This window comes from Cervus canadensis, chromosome 2 (assembly GCF_019320065.1).
Source record: "Cervus canadensis isolate Bull #8, Minnesota chromosome 2, ASM1932006v1, whole genome shotgun sequence".
NCBI classification, from domain to species: Eukaryota; Metazoa; Chordata; class Mammalia; order Artiodactyla; family Cervidae; genus Cervus; species Cervus canadensis.
The window spans coordinates 92,560,999-92,575,831 of record NC_057387.1 but is presented as its reverse complement, the minus strand read 5'-3'; the positions used below and the strand labels follow the sequence as shown (position 1 = coordinate 92,575,831).

Here is a 14,833-nt window from a genome sequence, read left to right as displayed (position 1 = left end):
GGCACGGTATTGTTACTGACTACCAGGATTGTTACTGAAACAACTGAACAACAGATAAGGCGACTGGGGCTATCACTAAAGATGCTAATTCAAGGTTAGGACACACTAATAGAGACATGCCATTCAGGAGCCAGAAATGACAACTGGCTCCTAGTTAGTACTGGTCAGACCCTTTCCAGAGCATCTAGTCCTGAATCCCAGGTTTAGTGGCACATCTGTAAGAGAGCAGTCAGGATGGATCGAATTCTTAGGATTAGGGAACTAAGAGATACTGTACCTAGGTGCATTACTCACATTTTCTTATATAGCTCTACCTACAACCCCATGAGACAGGTATCATGGAATACAGTCTTGTCTAACTCAATGAAACTATGAGCCATGCTGTGTGGGGCCACCCAAGACAGGTGGGTCATGGTGGAGAGTTCTGGCAAAATGTGGTGCACTGGGAAGGGAATGGCAAACCACTTCAGTATTCTTGCCTTGAAAATCCCATGAACAGTATAAAAAGGCAAACAGATAGGACACTGAAAGAGGAACTCCCCAGGTTGGTGGGGGCCCAAAATGCTATTGGAGATCAGCGAAGAAATAACTCTAGAAAGAATAAAGAGATGAAGCCAAAGCAAAAACAACACCCAGTTGTGGATGTGACTGGTTGTGGAAGTAAAGCCCAATGCTGTAAAGAACAATATTGCATAGGAATCTGGAATGTTACGTCCATGAATCAAGGCAAATTGGAAGTGGTCAAACAGGAGATGGCAAGAGTGAACTTCGACATTTTAGGAATCAGTGAACTAAAATGGACTGGAATGGTTGAATTTAACTCAGATGACCATTATATCTACTACTGTGGGCAAGAATCCCTTAGAAGAAATGGAGTAGCCATCACAGTCAACAAAAGAGTCCGAAATGCAGTACTTGGATGCAATCTCAAAAACGACAGAATGATCTTCGTTTGTTTCCAAGGCAAACCATTCATTATCATTCAATATCACAGTAATCTGAGTCTATGCTCTGACCAAAAATGCTGAAGAAGCTGAAGTTGAATGGTTCTGTGAAGACCTACAAGACCTTCTAGAACTAACATCCCCAAAAGATGTCCTTTTCATTATAGGGGACTGGAATGCAAAAGTAGGAAATCAAGAAATACCTGGAGTAACACGCAAATTTGGTCTTGGAGTACAGAATGAAGTAGGGCAAAGGCTAACAGAGTTTTCCCAAGAGAACGCACTGGTCATAGCAAACACGCTCTTCCAACAACACAAGAGAAGACTCTACATATGGACATCACCAGATGGTCAATACTGAAATCAGATTGATTATATTTTTTGCAATCAAAGATGGAGAAGCTGTATACAGTCAGCAAAAACAAGACCGGGAGCTGACTGTGGCTCAGGCTGTGAACTCCTTATTGCCAAATTCAGACTTAAATTGAAGAAAGTAGGGAAAATCACTAGACCATCCAGGTATGACCTAAATCAAATAATTACGATTATACAGTGGATGTGAGAAGTAGATTCAAGAGATTAGATCTGATAGACAGAGTGCCTGAAGAACTATGGATAGAGGTTCATGACACTGTACAGGAGGCAGGGATCGGGACCATCCCCAAGAAAAAGAAATGCAAAAAGACAAAATGGCTGTCTGAGGAGGCCTTACAAATACCTGAGAAAAGAAGAGAAGCAAAGGCAAAGGAGAAAAGGAAATATATACCCATTTGAATGCAGAGTTCCAAAGAATAGTAAGGAGAGATAAGAAAGCCTTCCTCAGTGATCAATGCAAAGAAATCAAGGAAAACAATAGAATGGGAAAGACTGGAGATCTCTTCAAGAAAATCAGATACCAAGGGAACATTTCATGCAAAGATGGACTCAATAAAGGACAGAAACGGTATGGACCTAACAGAAGCAGAAGATATTAAGAAGAGGTGGCAAGAATACACAGAACTATACAAAAAAGATCTTCATGACCCAGATAACCACGATGGTGAGACCATTCACCTAGAGCCAGACATCCTGGAATGTGAAGTCAAGTGGGCCTTAGGACGCATCACGACAAACAAAGCTAGTGGAGGTGATGGAATTCCAGTTGAGCTATTTCAAATCCTAAAAGGTGATGCTGTGAATGTGCTGCACTCAATATGTCAGCAAATTTGGAAACCTCAGCAGTGGCCACAGGACTTGGAAAAGGTCAGTTTTCATTCCAATCCCAAAGAAAGGCAATGCCAAAGAATGTTCATACTACTGCACAGCTGCACTCATCTCACACGCTAGCAAAGTAATGCCCAAAATTCTCCAAGCCAGACTTCAACAGTATGTGAACTGTGAACTTCCAGATGTTCAAACTGGATTTAGAAAAGGCAGAGGAATCAAAGGTCAAATTTCCAATATCCACTGGATCATTGAAAAAGAAAGAGAGTTCCAGAAAAAATATCTACTTCTGTTTTATTGACTATGCCAAGGCGTTTGACTGTGTGGATCACAACAAACTGTGGAAAATTCTTCAAGAGATGGAAATGCCAGACCACCTGACCTGCCTCTTGAGAAATCTGCATGCAGGTCAGGAAGCAACAGAACTGGTCATTGAACAACAGACTGGTTCCAAATTGGAAAAGGAATACATCAAGGCTGTATATTGTCACCTTGTTTATTTAACTTATATGCAGAGTATATCATACGAAATGTCGGGCTGGATGAAGCACAAGCTGGAATCAAGATTGCTGGGAGAAATATCAATAACCTCAGATAGGCAGATAACTTCACCCTTATGGCAGAAAGCAAAGAAGAACTAAAGAGCCTCTTGATGAAAGTGAAAGAGGAGAGGGAAAATTTGGCTTAAAGCTCAACATTCAGAAAACTAAGATCATGGCATCTGGTCCCATCACTTCATGGCAGGTAGATGGGGAAACAATGGAAACAGTGACAGACTTTATTTTCTTGGGCTCCAAAATCACTGCAGATGGTGATTGCAGCCATGAAATTAAAGGACGCTTGCCCCTTGGAAGAAAATCTATGACCAATCTAGACAGCATATTAAAAAGCAGAGACATTACTTTGCTAACAAAGGTTCATCTAGTCAAAGCTATGGTTTTTCCAGTAGTCATGTGTGGATGTGAGAATTGGACTGTAAAGAAAGCTGAGCACTGAAGAATTGATGCTTTTGAGCTGTGGTGTTGGAGAAGACTCTTGAGAGTCCCTTGGACTGCAAGGAGATCCAACCAGTCCATCCTAAAGGAGATCAGTCCTGGGTGTTCATTGGAAGGACTGACGGTGAAACTAAAACTCCAACACTTTGGCCACCTGATTTGAAGAACTGACACACTGGAAAAGACTCTGATCTGGGATAGAGTGAAGACAGGAGGAGAGGGGGACGACGGAGGATGAGGCATTTGGATGGTGCCATGGACTCAATGGACATGAGTTTGAGTAAACTCTGGGAGTTGGTGGTGGACAGGGAGGCCTGGCGTGCTGCAGTCCATGGGATCGCAGAGTCAGACATGACTCAGTGACTGAACTGACTGAACTAAGGCAGGTATCATAGTCTCATTTTTAATATGAGAAAACTAAAGCTAAGGGAGATTGAGAAATTTTTCAACATCACATACTCATAAGTAGCAGTCAAGATCTTAACACAGGGCTATCTAAATTCAGAGTGTTCACTCTTTTTTTTTTTTTAAATTCTTTGATTTCCGGGCATCACTTTTATTTTGACAATGATTACCATGCCTGCATTTTTTTCTGGTATTCTTCTTCTTTTTTAAAAAATCTTTTGGCTACACTTCACAGCATGTGGGATCTTAGTTCCCTGACCAGGGATTGAACCCACATCTTCTGCATTGGCAGCACAGAGTCTTAACCACTGGACTGCCAGAGAAATCCCCAGAGTCATCACTATTTCCCATGCAACCTTCCCTAGGTGGGGAATGGCAGAATGGAATTCGAGCTATTTATTAGTCCACAAAGAAACAAGATTGCCTCCTTCAACTCTGCAGAGGGTTATGAGCAGAAGCATTCTGTGTGACTTCAGAGGAGATAATTTGAGTGGGCTTAGAAGTTTCAGTCAAGTAGATTTTTGGCTAAACAGAAAAACTTCTTAGTGAAGGCAATAATTGGATGGACTGTTTGGTAGGAAGATGAATTCTTCATGCCTGGAGGAATTCCAGCACAGTCTGGAAAGGCATTTGCTTTCAGTAAAGAGGACATCTGGATGGAGGACCTTGATGTTCACTTTTGACCCTTAGGTTCCATGAGCCTATGAAGCTGCTTGGCAGAAACTGATTCATCCCTTCAATAGAAGTGATGAAAAGATCTGTTGATATGTCTATTTGCAGATATAAAAGTAAAAATATGCCCAAGGTAAACAAACACATTGATCCAGAGAAAACTATATACAGAAAATGAAATGAATTCTGCTGGAAATTCTTACAAGTTAAGCTTTCAGTTTGTATAAACAAGAAACCAAATTCTGGAGAGATGTGCAGACTCAGAAATAACCAAAGGAATTAGAATGAGGTACCAATTTTCACTGTTAGGTTGGCAAAATAATTTAAAACATGGTCATGCCCATTATATGTATCAAGAATGATAGAACTTGCTATTCCTTTTGACCCAGGTAAAATGAACCTAAGAAAATGACAGAAAATATAAAGGGGAAATCTAGGCAAACAAAAATCTTCATAGATGTTTTATTTATAAACAACCTAAAAATTCAAGGAAGGGGAATGGGCTGGCTAGTGGCAGGGTAGAAGCTGAGGTGGGCAAATAAAGCTGGAAGGTGAACTGTGAGCCTAGTTGCCCAGCACAGGAAAAAGCCCATGAGTACTGAGCACTGTGGGATGAGATCAGGATGTCTGGAGGGCCAAAGGCAGGTTTGAAAGCCAAGGTCACCGTGTAAGAGGTCAGAGCAGGTCAGAGACAGGATAGGCACACACACAGGTGAGGACTGAAGGGGTGTGAGGAGAGGAAAACCAACATTAACACTGGTGGCCATTCATCCACTCTTGTTGGGGTACCTTAATTACATCCTCAGTGCTCTTAACAACCCCCAAACTAGATACTACTTTCTATGGTTTACAGATGAAGCCAGTGTTCAGAAAGCTGCAGGAACTCGCCTCAAGTGAGGTACCAGGTGTTAGAGTTGGGACCTGACCTCAGATGCATTGAACTTCTAAACTCAAGCGCATTCCATCACTGCACTGGGCCCAAGGATGCAGAGAGGACTTCTGTGGATTGGCAGCTCTGTGGGTTGGCCCCACAGCTGGCCAGGTGGTTTACCCAGCTGTAGCTTGTCCATTCACTGGGTGGATGTCCAAACTGATGCCTATACATTTCATGGAGCAGCAGGGAAATATGTTAAATAGAAAGGGAAGGATATAAACTTGATCATAAGCTATGACCACAGGTATGTAAAATACACATTTGTGCTCTTGAACGAAGGACTAGAAGAAACACATCACAATGCTTGCATCTGTGTAATTTGGAATGTTTCTCCTATTTTCCCAAAGATTTCTGTAAAGTGGTTTTCATTTTTTCATAATTTCCAAAAAAAAGTCAGAATTTAGAAATGCATCTAAGAAACCCATGGGCACAGAACAGTCATTAATACTGTTATTTACCTCATCTAGAAAGTAAAAATAAGCCACGCCTTTCTGTTTGGTCTGGCAACAGAGACCCTGTGGCTGGGGCTCCTGAAGACAGGGCCCAAACCTCATCAATTCAGGCTCTGCCAACTCAGGATTGACTGTTCTGTCCTCCACGCTCACTGGCCTGTCACAGGAAGCAAAAAGAAGACTTTAAGTGCAAAAGCAAGGGGAAATCATTGACGCCTACACTGAAAGTCACCTTCTGCATCATGTCCACAGCATTTGGTGAGCATGCAAGCGTAACTTTGGACAAAGTTTGCGGGCAGATCCTCAGCTATTTAAGAGGAAATTTATTCTCAGTTTCAAATATTGCCAGGCACTTTAGAAGGTGCATGTCTTTTTACTTAGGAAATATTCTTGCTCCTTTGTTAAAGTAGGACTTCTAATGAGTCTACTAGACTGGTGTTATTCAAAACTGGCCTGGTGTGTGGTGTGCATGTTCAGTCATATCCAACTCTTTGCGACCCCCTGGACTGTAGCCAGCTAGGCTCCTCTGTCCATGGGATTTTCCAAGCAAGAATACTGGGGTGAGTTGTCATTTCCTACCCAGGGAATGTTCCCAACCCAGGGATAGAACCCGTATCTCCTTCATTGGCAGGTGGATGGTTTACCACGGAGCCACTGGGGCAGATGTTGGCAGTAGTGTTAAAATACATATTTCCAGTTCTACCCCAGATCTACTGAATCCAGCTTTCTAAACCAAAGCCCATGAATCTGTATTTTAAGTTCCTCAGCAAATTCTTAAGACTGGCCAAGTTTGGGAAACTCCCTGCTACACGAAATGAACTTGAGCTTTGCGTATGTACTTGAATGTAATGAAACTGTAGATCCTCATGAATGGCACTGGCATTCCCATCTCTACAAATGGCTTAAATTAATGAGACCAATTTCCATTGATTGGTTACTGATGTTGGGACTCTCCTAAACATGTTCTGAGATTATATGGCTAGATTCGCAGCCCAGATCATAATATTCCACTCAGCTTTCAGTGGAAGTAAAAGGGCAGATTTTGCCCAGATCTGGATTCTGACTCAGCTCCACTGCTGACAAGTCTGAGACCCTGGCCAAAAAGTTATTTAACCTTTTCTGAGCCCATTTCCTCTTTTGTATGAATATAAGAACAGTGGCCTTGCCCTCATATGAGTCACAGTGCATCAGGTATACAATAGGTGCTCAAAAAGTCTCAGTCTAACCAGGGTATAAAAACACCTGCTCCACTCATCCAGATTCCTCATCAGAAACAGCCCTTAAGTCCTTTCTTGTCACATCCATGTCTGATTTTATTCTGCCTTACAAGCTAAGAATCAATAACATCTGCATGGCTCTTTGAGGCTCATTTACCAGATATTAGCCTGCTCCTTTTCCAGATAGTACCCAGATTACTTTCCACAACAGTGCTGAGTTAGGAATTGTTACCTCCACTTTAGAATAAACGAGCTCCAGAAGGGTCAAGTGACCTTCTGAAAAGTGGTAAAGTCACGACGTGAACTCAGACCCCACAGTCCCTCACAACCCTGTTCTGTCCCTGATGTATAAGCTGTACATTACCTAAAGCACTTCCATGTCACAGTATTTTAAACATGTATTTCCATGACTCTCGCCACACTCTCAATCTAAAAAGTACCTTTAAGCAGGTATCATATCATGTTAGTCTGTGTAGGGAAATGCATGGAGCCTCTCAGTGTTTGTCATGCTGAGGGAGGAAAGGGGATAAACTCAAATATGATGTATGCTTCTCCCCAGCCTCTCACGCATTCCACACTGCTAATGCCCAAGCTGCCCCGGCTGTTTAAATGAACACATCTTAATAACAAGAAGTTATTGATTTCTACTAAGTGTCACAAACTCTGCTTACTTAATCAATTAATTTATACTAAACACTTAGAAAAGTCCTGGCACATATTAAGTATCTGTTATTGTTGTTGTCATTATTTAATTATCCACATAGCCTGCATGGTATGCATTATTTTTCTCATTGTACTGGACTTTGAGAAATTAAGTGCATGGTCCAAGATCACATTGCTAGTCTGTGGAGAGCTGGGAAAACACCATACATGGAAATTCACACTTATACAACCTATTAGCAAGCATATAATATTTCATATCAGAGATAATTATTTTATGTACTAAAATAAAACTTCTCATAAAGGTAGCCACATCCACTATTCACCCTAATGACCCTGAGTTTTTGCTTATAGACCACCAATGATCTAATGGTTTAGTGGATAAAGCATTAGAGAAACCAGATGCCAAGTTTTCCAACCAATGCTTAAAAGTCAATAACCAGAAATGATTGCCAATATTTATTGAGCAGTACACACACACACACACACACTCACACACATATGTGTGCATGTGTATATATATGTGTGTGTGCACATGTGTATTGCTCAGTTGTGTCCAAGTCTTTGCAACCCCATGGACTATATACATTCCACAGAACTCTCCAGGCCCAAATAGTGGAGTGGGTAGCCGTTCACTTCTCCAGGGGATCCTCCCAACCCAGGGATCGAACCCAGGTCTCCCACATTGCAGGCGGATTTTTTACCTGCTGAGCCACCAGGGAAGGCCGATGCTGACTTCAGAGGCACAGGCATTACAGAAAGGAAGTCTAAATCAACAGGAAGATCAAATGTGGTTTGATTGATTGCGCACCAGGCACTTTAGAGACGCAGGTACTGAATGAGATACAAATTATGCAACTTGAAAGATCACTTGAGATACAAGATAGGATAAATGAATCAACACCAGGTGATGTTGCCTCCAACTTCCTGAAAGTAACCCTGAACCACATCTAACATTACCATCCCCTCACACTCTTCTACAGATTGACTCAAATTATCAGGGAAGTTGAGTCTCAGATCACATTGATGGAGAGGTGACTGGACCTAGATCTGTCCCCTGAGGTAAGAGAAAGTAATCTGCTTCAAGACAGCCCTTCAGATCTGCAGACAGCAGTTACATCCGTTATGAATTTTCTTTCCTTCAGCCTGAATGTTCTGCCCCTCAAAGGACACTGGTCACATCCACTGTACACTTAATATCCATCCTTAAATAAATGAGGATAAAGATTGTCTACAGCAAAGAATTAATGAAGCTTTATTATAGAACAAAATAGAGGAACAAAGATAGAAGTCCTTGAATGGTAAAAATATCAGCTCAAATTCTTGGCCGAGTGATAGGCAACTCAGAGTCACTTCATCCCCTTCCGAAAGGACAGGATTTTCACCATCCCCAGAACAACTCTGGTGCCAGGTTGCTGCCTGAATCTCAGCAAATCCATCTGCCGTCTTTGGAGTGAGAAGTCCAAGTTCAGAACAGGCCGGCTGACCCCAGAACCCTCCTGGCTCCTGGCCCGCACACCACCATGCATGGTGGGGTCTGATCTGGACAACACCATCGCCCGCAAATCACACGCCAAGCAAGGAAAACGAGAAGGCTTTATGAAAAATCCAAAGTTTATTGCAAATTGTATTTTGCTTCCCTTCGTTCTTCATTTTTACAGGATTTATTGATATCCATGATTTTTTCACAGATGTACTTGTTGACTTTGGAGAGTCTCTGTGCAATTTCAGTTTCATCCACAGTTTCTTGTGCTATTCTGTCGTACAAACACTCTAGACAGGGAAAAGAAACAAGAAGGCCAAGGATTAATGGTGCATTCAAGTACATATCTTTACGGGAGAGAAAGGAAAATGTGCCTCCTGACATACTTCCAAAGTGCCAATTCACATAGCTGGCAAGGTTGCCTTTTAAAATTTTCAACACAAAATGTACTGAGAAAAGAGATCTACACTGTAAATTTACACTTTAAAAATAAAGATACAATGCCCATGTGACCACTCCCTGCTTAATGGGGTCCCTCTGAAGCTCCAAGACACTCCTCCCCCATCCTACCCTCTCCTCGTCCTCACCGGAGGTAACTGCTCTCCTGAATTTCTTTTTCTTTTCATGTTAACACATACGCACACATCTTTATGCAGATGGTGATTGCAGCCATGAAATTAAAAGACACTTGCTCCTTGGAAGAAAAGCTATGACAAACTTAGACAGCATATTAAAAAGCAGAGACATTACTTTGCCGACCAAGGTCCGTCTAGTCAAAGCTATGGTTTCTCCAGTAGCCATGTGTGGATGTGAGAGTTGGACTATAAAGAAAGCTGAACACAGAAGAATTGATGCTTTTGAACTGTAGTGTTGGAGAAGACTCTTGAGAGTCCCTTGAACTGCAAGGAGATCAAACAAGTCCATCCTAAAGGAAATCAGTCCTGAATATTCATTGGAAGGACTAATGCTGAAGCTGAAACTCCAACACTTTGGCCACCGGATGCGAAGAACTGACTCATTGAAAAAAACCCTGTTGCTGAGAAAGATTGAAGTCAGGAGGAGAAGGGGACGACAGAGGATGAGATGGTTGGACGGCATCACCAACTTGATGGACATGAGTCTGAGCAAGCTCTGGGAGTTGGTGATGGACAGGGAAGCCTAGCGTGCTGCAGTCCATGGGGTCGAAAAGAGTTGGACACGACTGAGTGACTGAACTGACTGACTGACACATCTTTAAATAACACATTGTCTACTCTTCCCCTGTTTTGAACTTTTTACAAGTGTCTCCCTACTCTGTATATCCATCTGACTTTCTTTCTTTTCACTCAATGTTGAGAGTTACCCATGCTGAAGTGTAAGTATAGCTGCAGGTCATTTATTTTCACTGATGAGTAGTGTTCTATCATCCGACTAACCTACCACTGACTGAACCACTTTACTGTCAGTGAATACTTGGATTGTTTGCTATGTTCTGCAATTACAGGCACTCAGGCCGTGTGTCCTGGGGCAGATGGACAGGAAATGCCCAGTACGGGCCTTGGCCGGACCTGCCTGGCGTTAGAGTGCATGCACACCGAATTCTGAAGGCTTCCTGGTGGCTCAGCAGCTCAGCTGGTAAAGAATCAACCTGCTGACATAAGAGACATGGGTTCCATCCGTGAACTGGGAAGTCCCCCTGGACTAGGAAATGGCAACCCACACCAGTATTCTTCCCTGGAAAATTCTATGAATAGAGGAGCCTGGTGGGCTACAGCCCATGGGGTCACATGGGCTCTGTGTGTGTGTGTGTGTCTGTGTCTGTGCACACTCAGTCATGTCGGACTTTGTGACCCACCTGGTGGGTGTGAGGTGGTGCCTTAGGGAGGTGATCACTAATGAGACTGAGGACAGCCACTTGCACTGACTCGGCCGTTTGCTGAGGTGAGGCAGAGAGTGAGCCTCAGACAGAATCTGACTGAGGCCTGACGGTGGCCTACTTCCTAGCCTGGGGACCTGAGGCAAATCATTGCCCTAGATTCCTCACCTATGAAACAAGGATAAGAAACCACATGTGATCTTTTTTAAGGCTGCCATGAAGGATGTGATACAAACATTTTGCAATTTGCAAGATTTTGTCACACTGTAAGGAACCCTTACCTGTATGGGGCTGTCACAGTTATTTTATGTATATGCCACTGTTTGCTCCCAGGGTCTAGGACAGTGCTTGGCACAGGGGCAAGAGTAAGTAAATGCCTGCTAAATGAATAAATGGATGCATGAATGTTTTTCTAAGGAAACCTGAGGGGACATGATAATTCTGCCCATAAGGGGACTACGGCTGTGAGTGGGGAATGAACCACTGGGGTATATAGTCCTGAGCAATGATTTTTAACTTTGTTGCACCTGATCCTCCTTGTCTATAAAATAGGAATGGCAACCCAGTCTCGAGGAACTGCTAGGGAGGATGAACAAAGTCTTCCCTGGAGGAGGAGATGGCAACCCACTCTGTATTCTTGCTTGGAAAATTCCACGGACAGAGGAGCGTGGTGGGCTCCCGTCCATGGGGTCACAGTCAGACAGGACTGGGCACACACTCTTGCACACACATGAAGTCTCGTCTACCAGGCCAGCACAGAGCGGGCAATCCTGTCAGTGGTGCAGAGCGTCAACACCGGCAGGAATCACGGAGACTAACTTGTGCTAACTCCTCCACCCACAGGAGACAAGACCGAAGCCTGGAGAGCAGTTAAGTGTGGGCAAGATCCCTCGTGGTCTCTGCTCTGAGCCCTTCCCTGGGCACACAGCCAGCCTGCCTCCTGCTGCATTCAGGCTGCGGGTGTGTGTGCTGTAGGCCTTCTTTCTCTGAAGCACGTCTCCTCCCTGTGGAGAAGGCTTTAAAAGCTTTCAGCTGACCTTCACTACTTCCTGACCAACCTGCACTTTGTCTTGTGCTGGCCTTTCTACCGTGACTGAGACGAGAAGGCAGGTAGCCTTGTCTCTCCAGTCCTACCTCTCCTGACTCCACGTCCCACCCCACTCCCGGCTGGCCCACAAATCAGTCTTTGCTCATCTCCTCCCCAATTACCCTGGCCTTGTCCTTCACCTGACTAAATCCCACTCATTCTTCTAGATTCATTCATCTTGGAATCTCCCAGGTTGAGCCAGAGACCCCACTCTGCCTACACTCTTGGTGCTCCAGACTCATCTGGGTTGTTCCCTATCAAATCCTGACCACAATCCAATAAAACTGTGACCACGCTGTCTCTCCTGCAAACTAGAACCCTGGGGGTTCCCTCTCCAGCCCCGGGCCAGGGTAAGGCAGACAACTGCAGTGATGTTGCTGGAACCTGAATCACATGAGGGGTGTCTCCAAGTTCAGGGATTCGAATCTGGCTCTAACCCTAGTTGCTGGGCCACCTCGAGTGGGAACCTCCCTGGGTCTCAGTCTCACGGTCTGAAAGCAGGTCAAATCTGATCATCTAAGGAGATTCTTCCAGCTCCAGGGCTCTAGTTCTCTGGAAGGTAACAGGGTGGGTGAAGAGGCAAAGGAGAGAGGAGGGGGCAGGGGAGTGGGTGTGCTGGCCCTGAGAAGAAGCAGGAGGAGAAACAGGCAGATGGAGGAAGATTTCCAGAGCGGCCTCCACAGAATACCAATCACTCTCATTTCCTGGGGGTAAGAGCACTGAATGGCCCCCGAGGTTGATTAAAAGGCTTTCGTTAGGCTCCAGATATTAATCACCTGCAGTTGCCGGGAATGTCTCCCTCTGCGAGGGAGCGTTTGAGATTATTGCTTAATTAACAAGGTTTATAACAGCGTTAATGTGTCCTATTAAAAAAGTTATAAAAATTAACCAGAACTCAACGCTGTGGCTCATTTGAAAACTGAGACAGTCTGCAAAAGGTCATTTGACCTTAATAAGGGTTTAACTGTCATTCTGGAGCTTGTCATTACAGCGAGACGCCCCTCCAGCCCTCCTGCTTTCACCTTTCTAAAGCGGTGTCAGCATTCACCCCATTCCCCAGCTACCTGGTGAAGAATGACTTTCAAACCCAACAGAAGAAAAAGTCCTCACCAACCCTGTGAGCACCAAGGCTTTTGTCATTTTGACATGTCCAATGTGAGTAAATGTGGTAAAGTCATACAAAACAAACATAAACGATCTCAGTCCAGAAGACAGCCTGCATGGGAAGAACCAGTCAAATGCCACCTCAAATAATTAGGTTAAAAACAGTGAGTGCATGCTGCAATGGAGACAGACTTCAAACCTGCTGGGCTGTAGTTTAAAAAAAACAAAAACAAAAAAAAACAAAAAACAAATTGACATTGTACTTCAGTAAGACAAGAAACCCCTGGAGACCTGGGGAAGCCTGAAAGCCCACTTCAGCTCAGCTCTGATCGAACCAGATGTATGGCCTTGGGTAAGTCAATTTCCCTCTTATTCACTGGTATGGCAAGTATTATGGGCTCTAAAGGGTTATTTGACCAGGTACCTAGGAGGCAAAGATACAGACAGAAGAGGACAGAGGCAGGCGCAAGGTGCCCTAGGACACACAACAGAAGCGTCCCCCTACCCTGAGAGGTCAGGGAAGGCTTCCTGAAGGAAGTTTCTCCTAAGCGCACCTGGGCAGTGAGCAACAGCTGGGTGGGCAGAGCAGCCCAGGTGTCAGGTGGGCAGTCTGACCTATGCTTCTGGTGCCAGACATAGCATCTGCAAACTCCCTAATGTGAGAGAGGACAAGGCTTGTTGGAGCACAGCCTCTCATTATAGTAAGAACTTACAGTTCAAGGGCAACATGCTAAAAAAATAAGCTGGAGCTCCAGGCCAGGGGCCAGATTATGGTGCTTTTATGACACGTTAAGAAGCTTCTCAGGTGACTCTGATAGTAAAGAATCTGCCTGCCAAAGCAGAAGACGTGAGTTTGATCCCTGGGTTGGGAAGACCCCCTGAGTAGGAAATGGCAAGTTGCTTCAGTATTCTTGCGTAGAAAATTTCAAACACAGAGGAGCCTGATGGGCTACAGTCCATGGAGTCTCAAAGACTGAGCATATATAAGAAGTTTACCCTTTAATAATGGGCACCAGGTGTCGGGGTGGTGGTAACAGGATCATACTTGGTTTTGGAATGATCACTCTGATTACATATAAAGAGAGGAGTCTGGAAGCTGCTGGGGTAAGCCAGGGGAGAAAAGAAAGCGGCAATGGGTATGGAGAGAAGCAGATGGTTTAAAAGGTATCTAGGGGTAGAACTGATGGAGAGTGAGCTGAACAAGGAGTGCGGAATGAGGCATCTCTGGGTCCTGGGAAGGTGGTGGTGTGTCCTTCATCATGACGGTGAACACAGGTCAGAGGCTCTGGGGTGAAAGAAGAGGAGAGCAGTGAGGGGTGTAGATGTGCAGGTGTAATGCAGACATCCAGGAGGAGATGACCAGTGGCACCTGAATGTAAGGATCAGGAACCTCAAAGTGTGAACTGAGGTCAAATATATATTTGCCATCAGTCACTGATTCAACAAATATTATTAAGCACTTATAACATACTGGCCCTGAGCAAGAATCTCATAGAGCTCAAGTTTTCATGGGGGTGGGGAAGAATGTCAGTCATCAAGCAAATAAATAAATAAGAAATGCAGTGCAGACTTTAGGGAGGGTGATGTGTTAAAAGAGCGATGGCAAGGCTACTTCATCAGCCTGGACAGTTGGAAGTCAAGGACTTGGACTTGGAAGTCAAGGCCTCTCTGAATGACACAGAGGCAGAGTGTGCAGACCAGAGGAAGGGTGCGGCAAGAAGTGGGGACAGGAATGAACTGGGAGAGGACATCAGAGGTTAGAGAGCAGTGGGAACTGGGAAGTGTGGTGTGAGACGAGGCCGGAGGGGTCACCGGAGGCAGA

The 14,833-nt window shown here is 44.3% G+C and overlaps 2 protein-coding genes across 3 annotated transcripts in view; both read right to left on the bottom strand.

The window, feature by feature from the left end:
- AGBL4 (AGBL carboxypeptidase 4) overlaps window positions 1-14,833 on the bottom strand; it is a 1,430,302-nt gene that overhangs the window by 196,588 nt on the left and 1,218,881 nt on the right. The window lies entirely within an intron of this gene.
- The window catches only part of BEND5 (BEN domain containing 5), a 48,741-nt gene continuing 42,622 nt past the window's right edge, over window positions 8,715-14,833 (bottom strand). For both annotated transcript variants that reach the window (XM_043461384.1, XM_043461385.1), the window contains one exon: window positions 8,715-9,255. In XM_043461384.1, coding sequence (XP_043317319.1) covers window positions 9,098-9,255 — 158 coding nt within the window. In that variant the 3' untranslated portion in view covers window positions 8,715-9,097. The remainder of the gene's footprint in view (window positions 9,256-14,833) is intronic.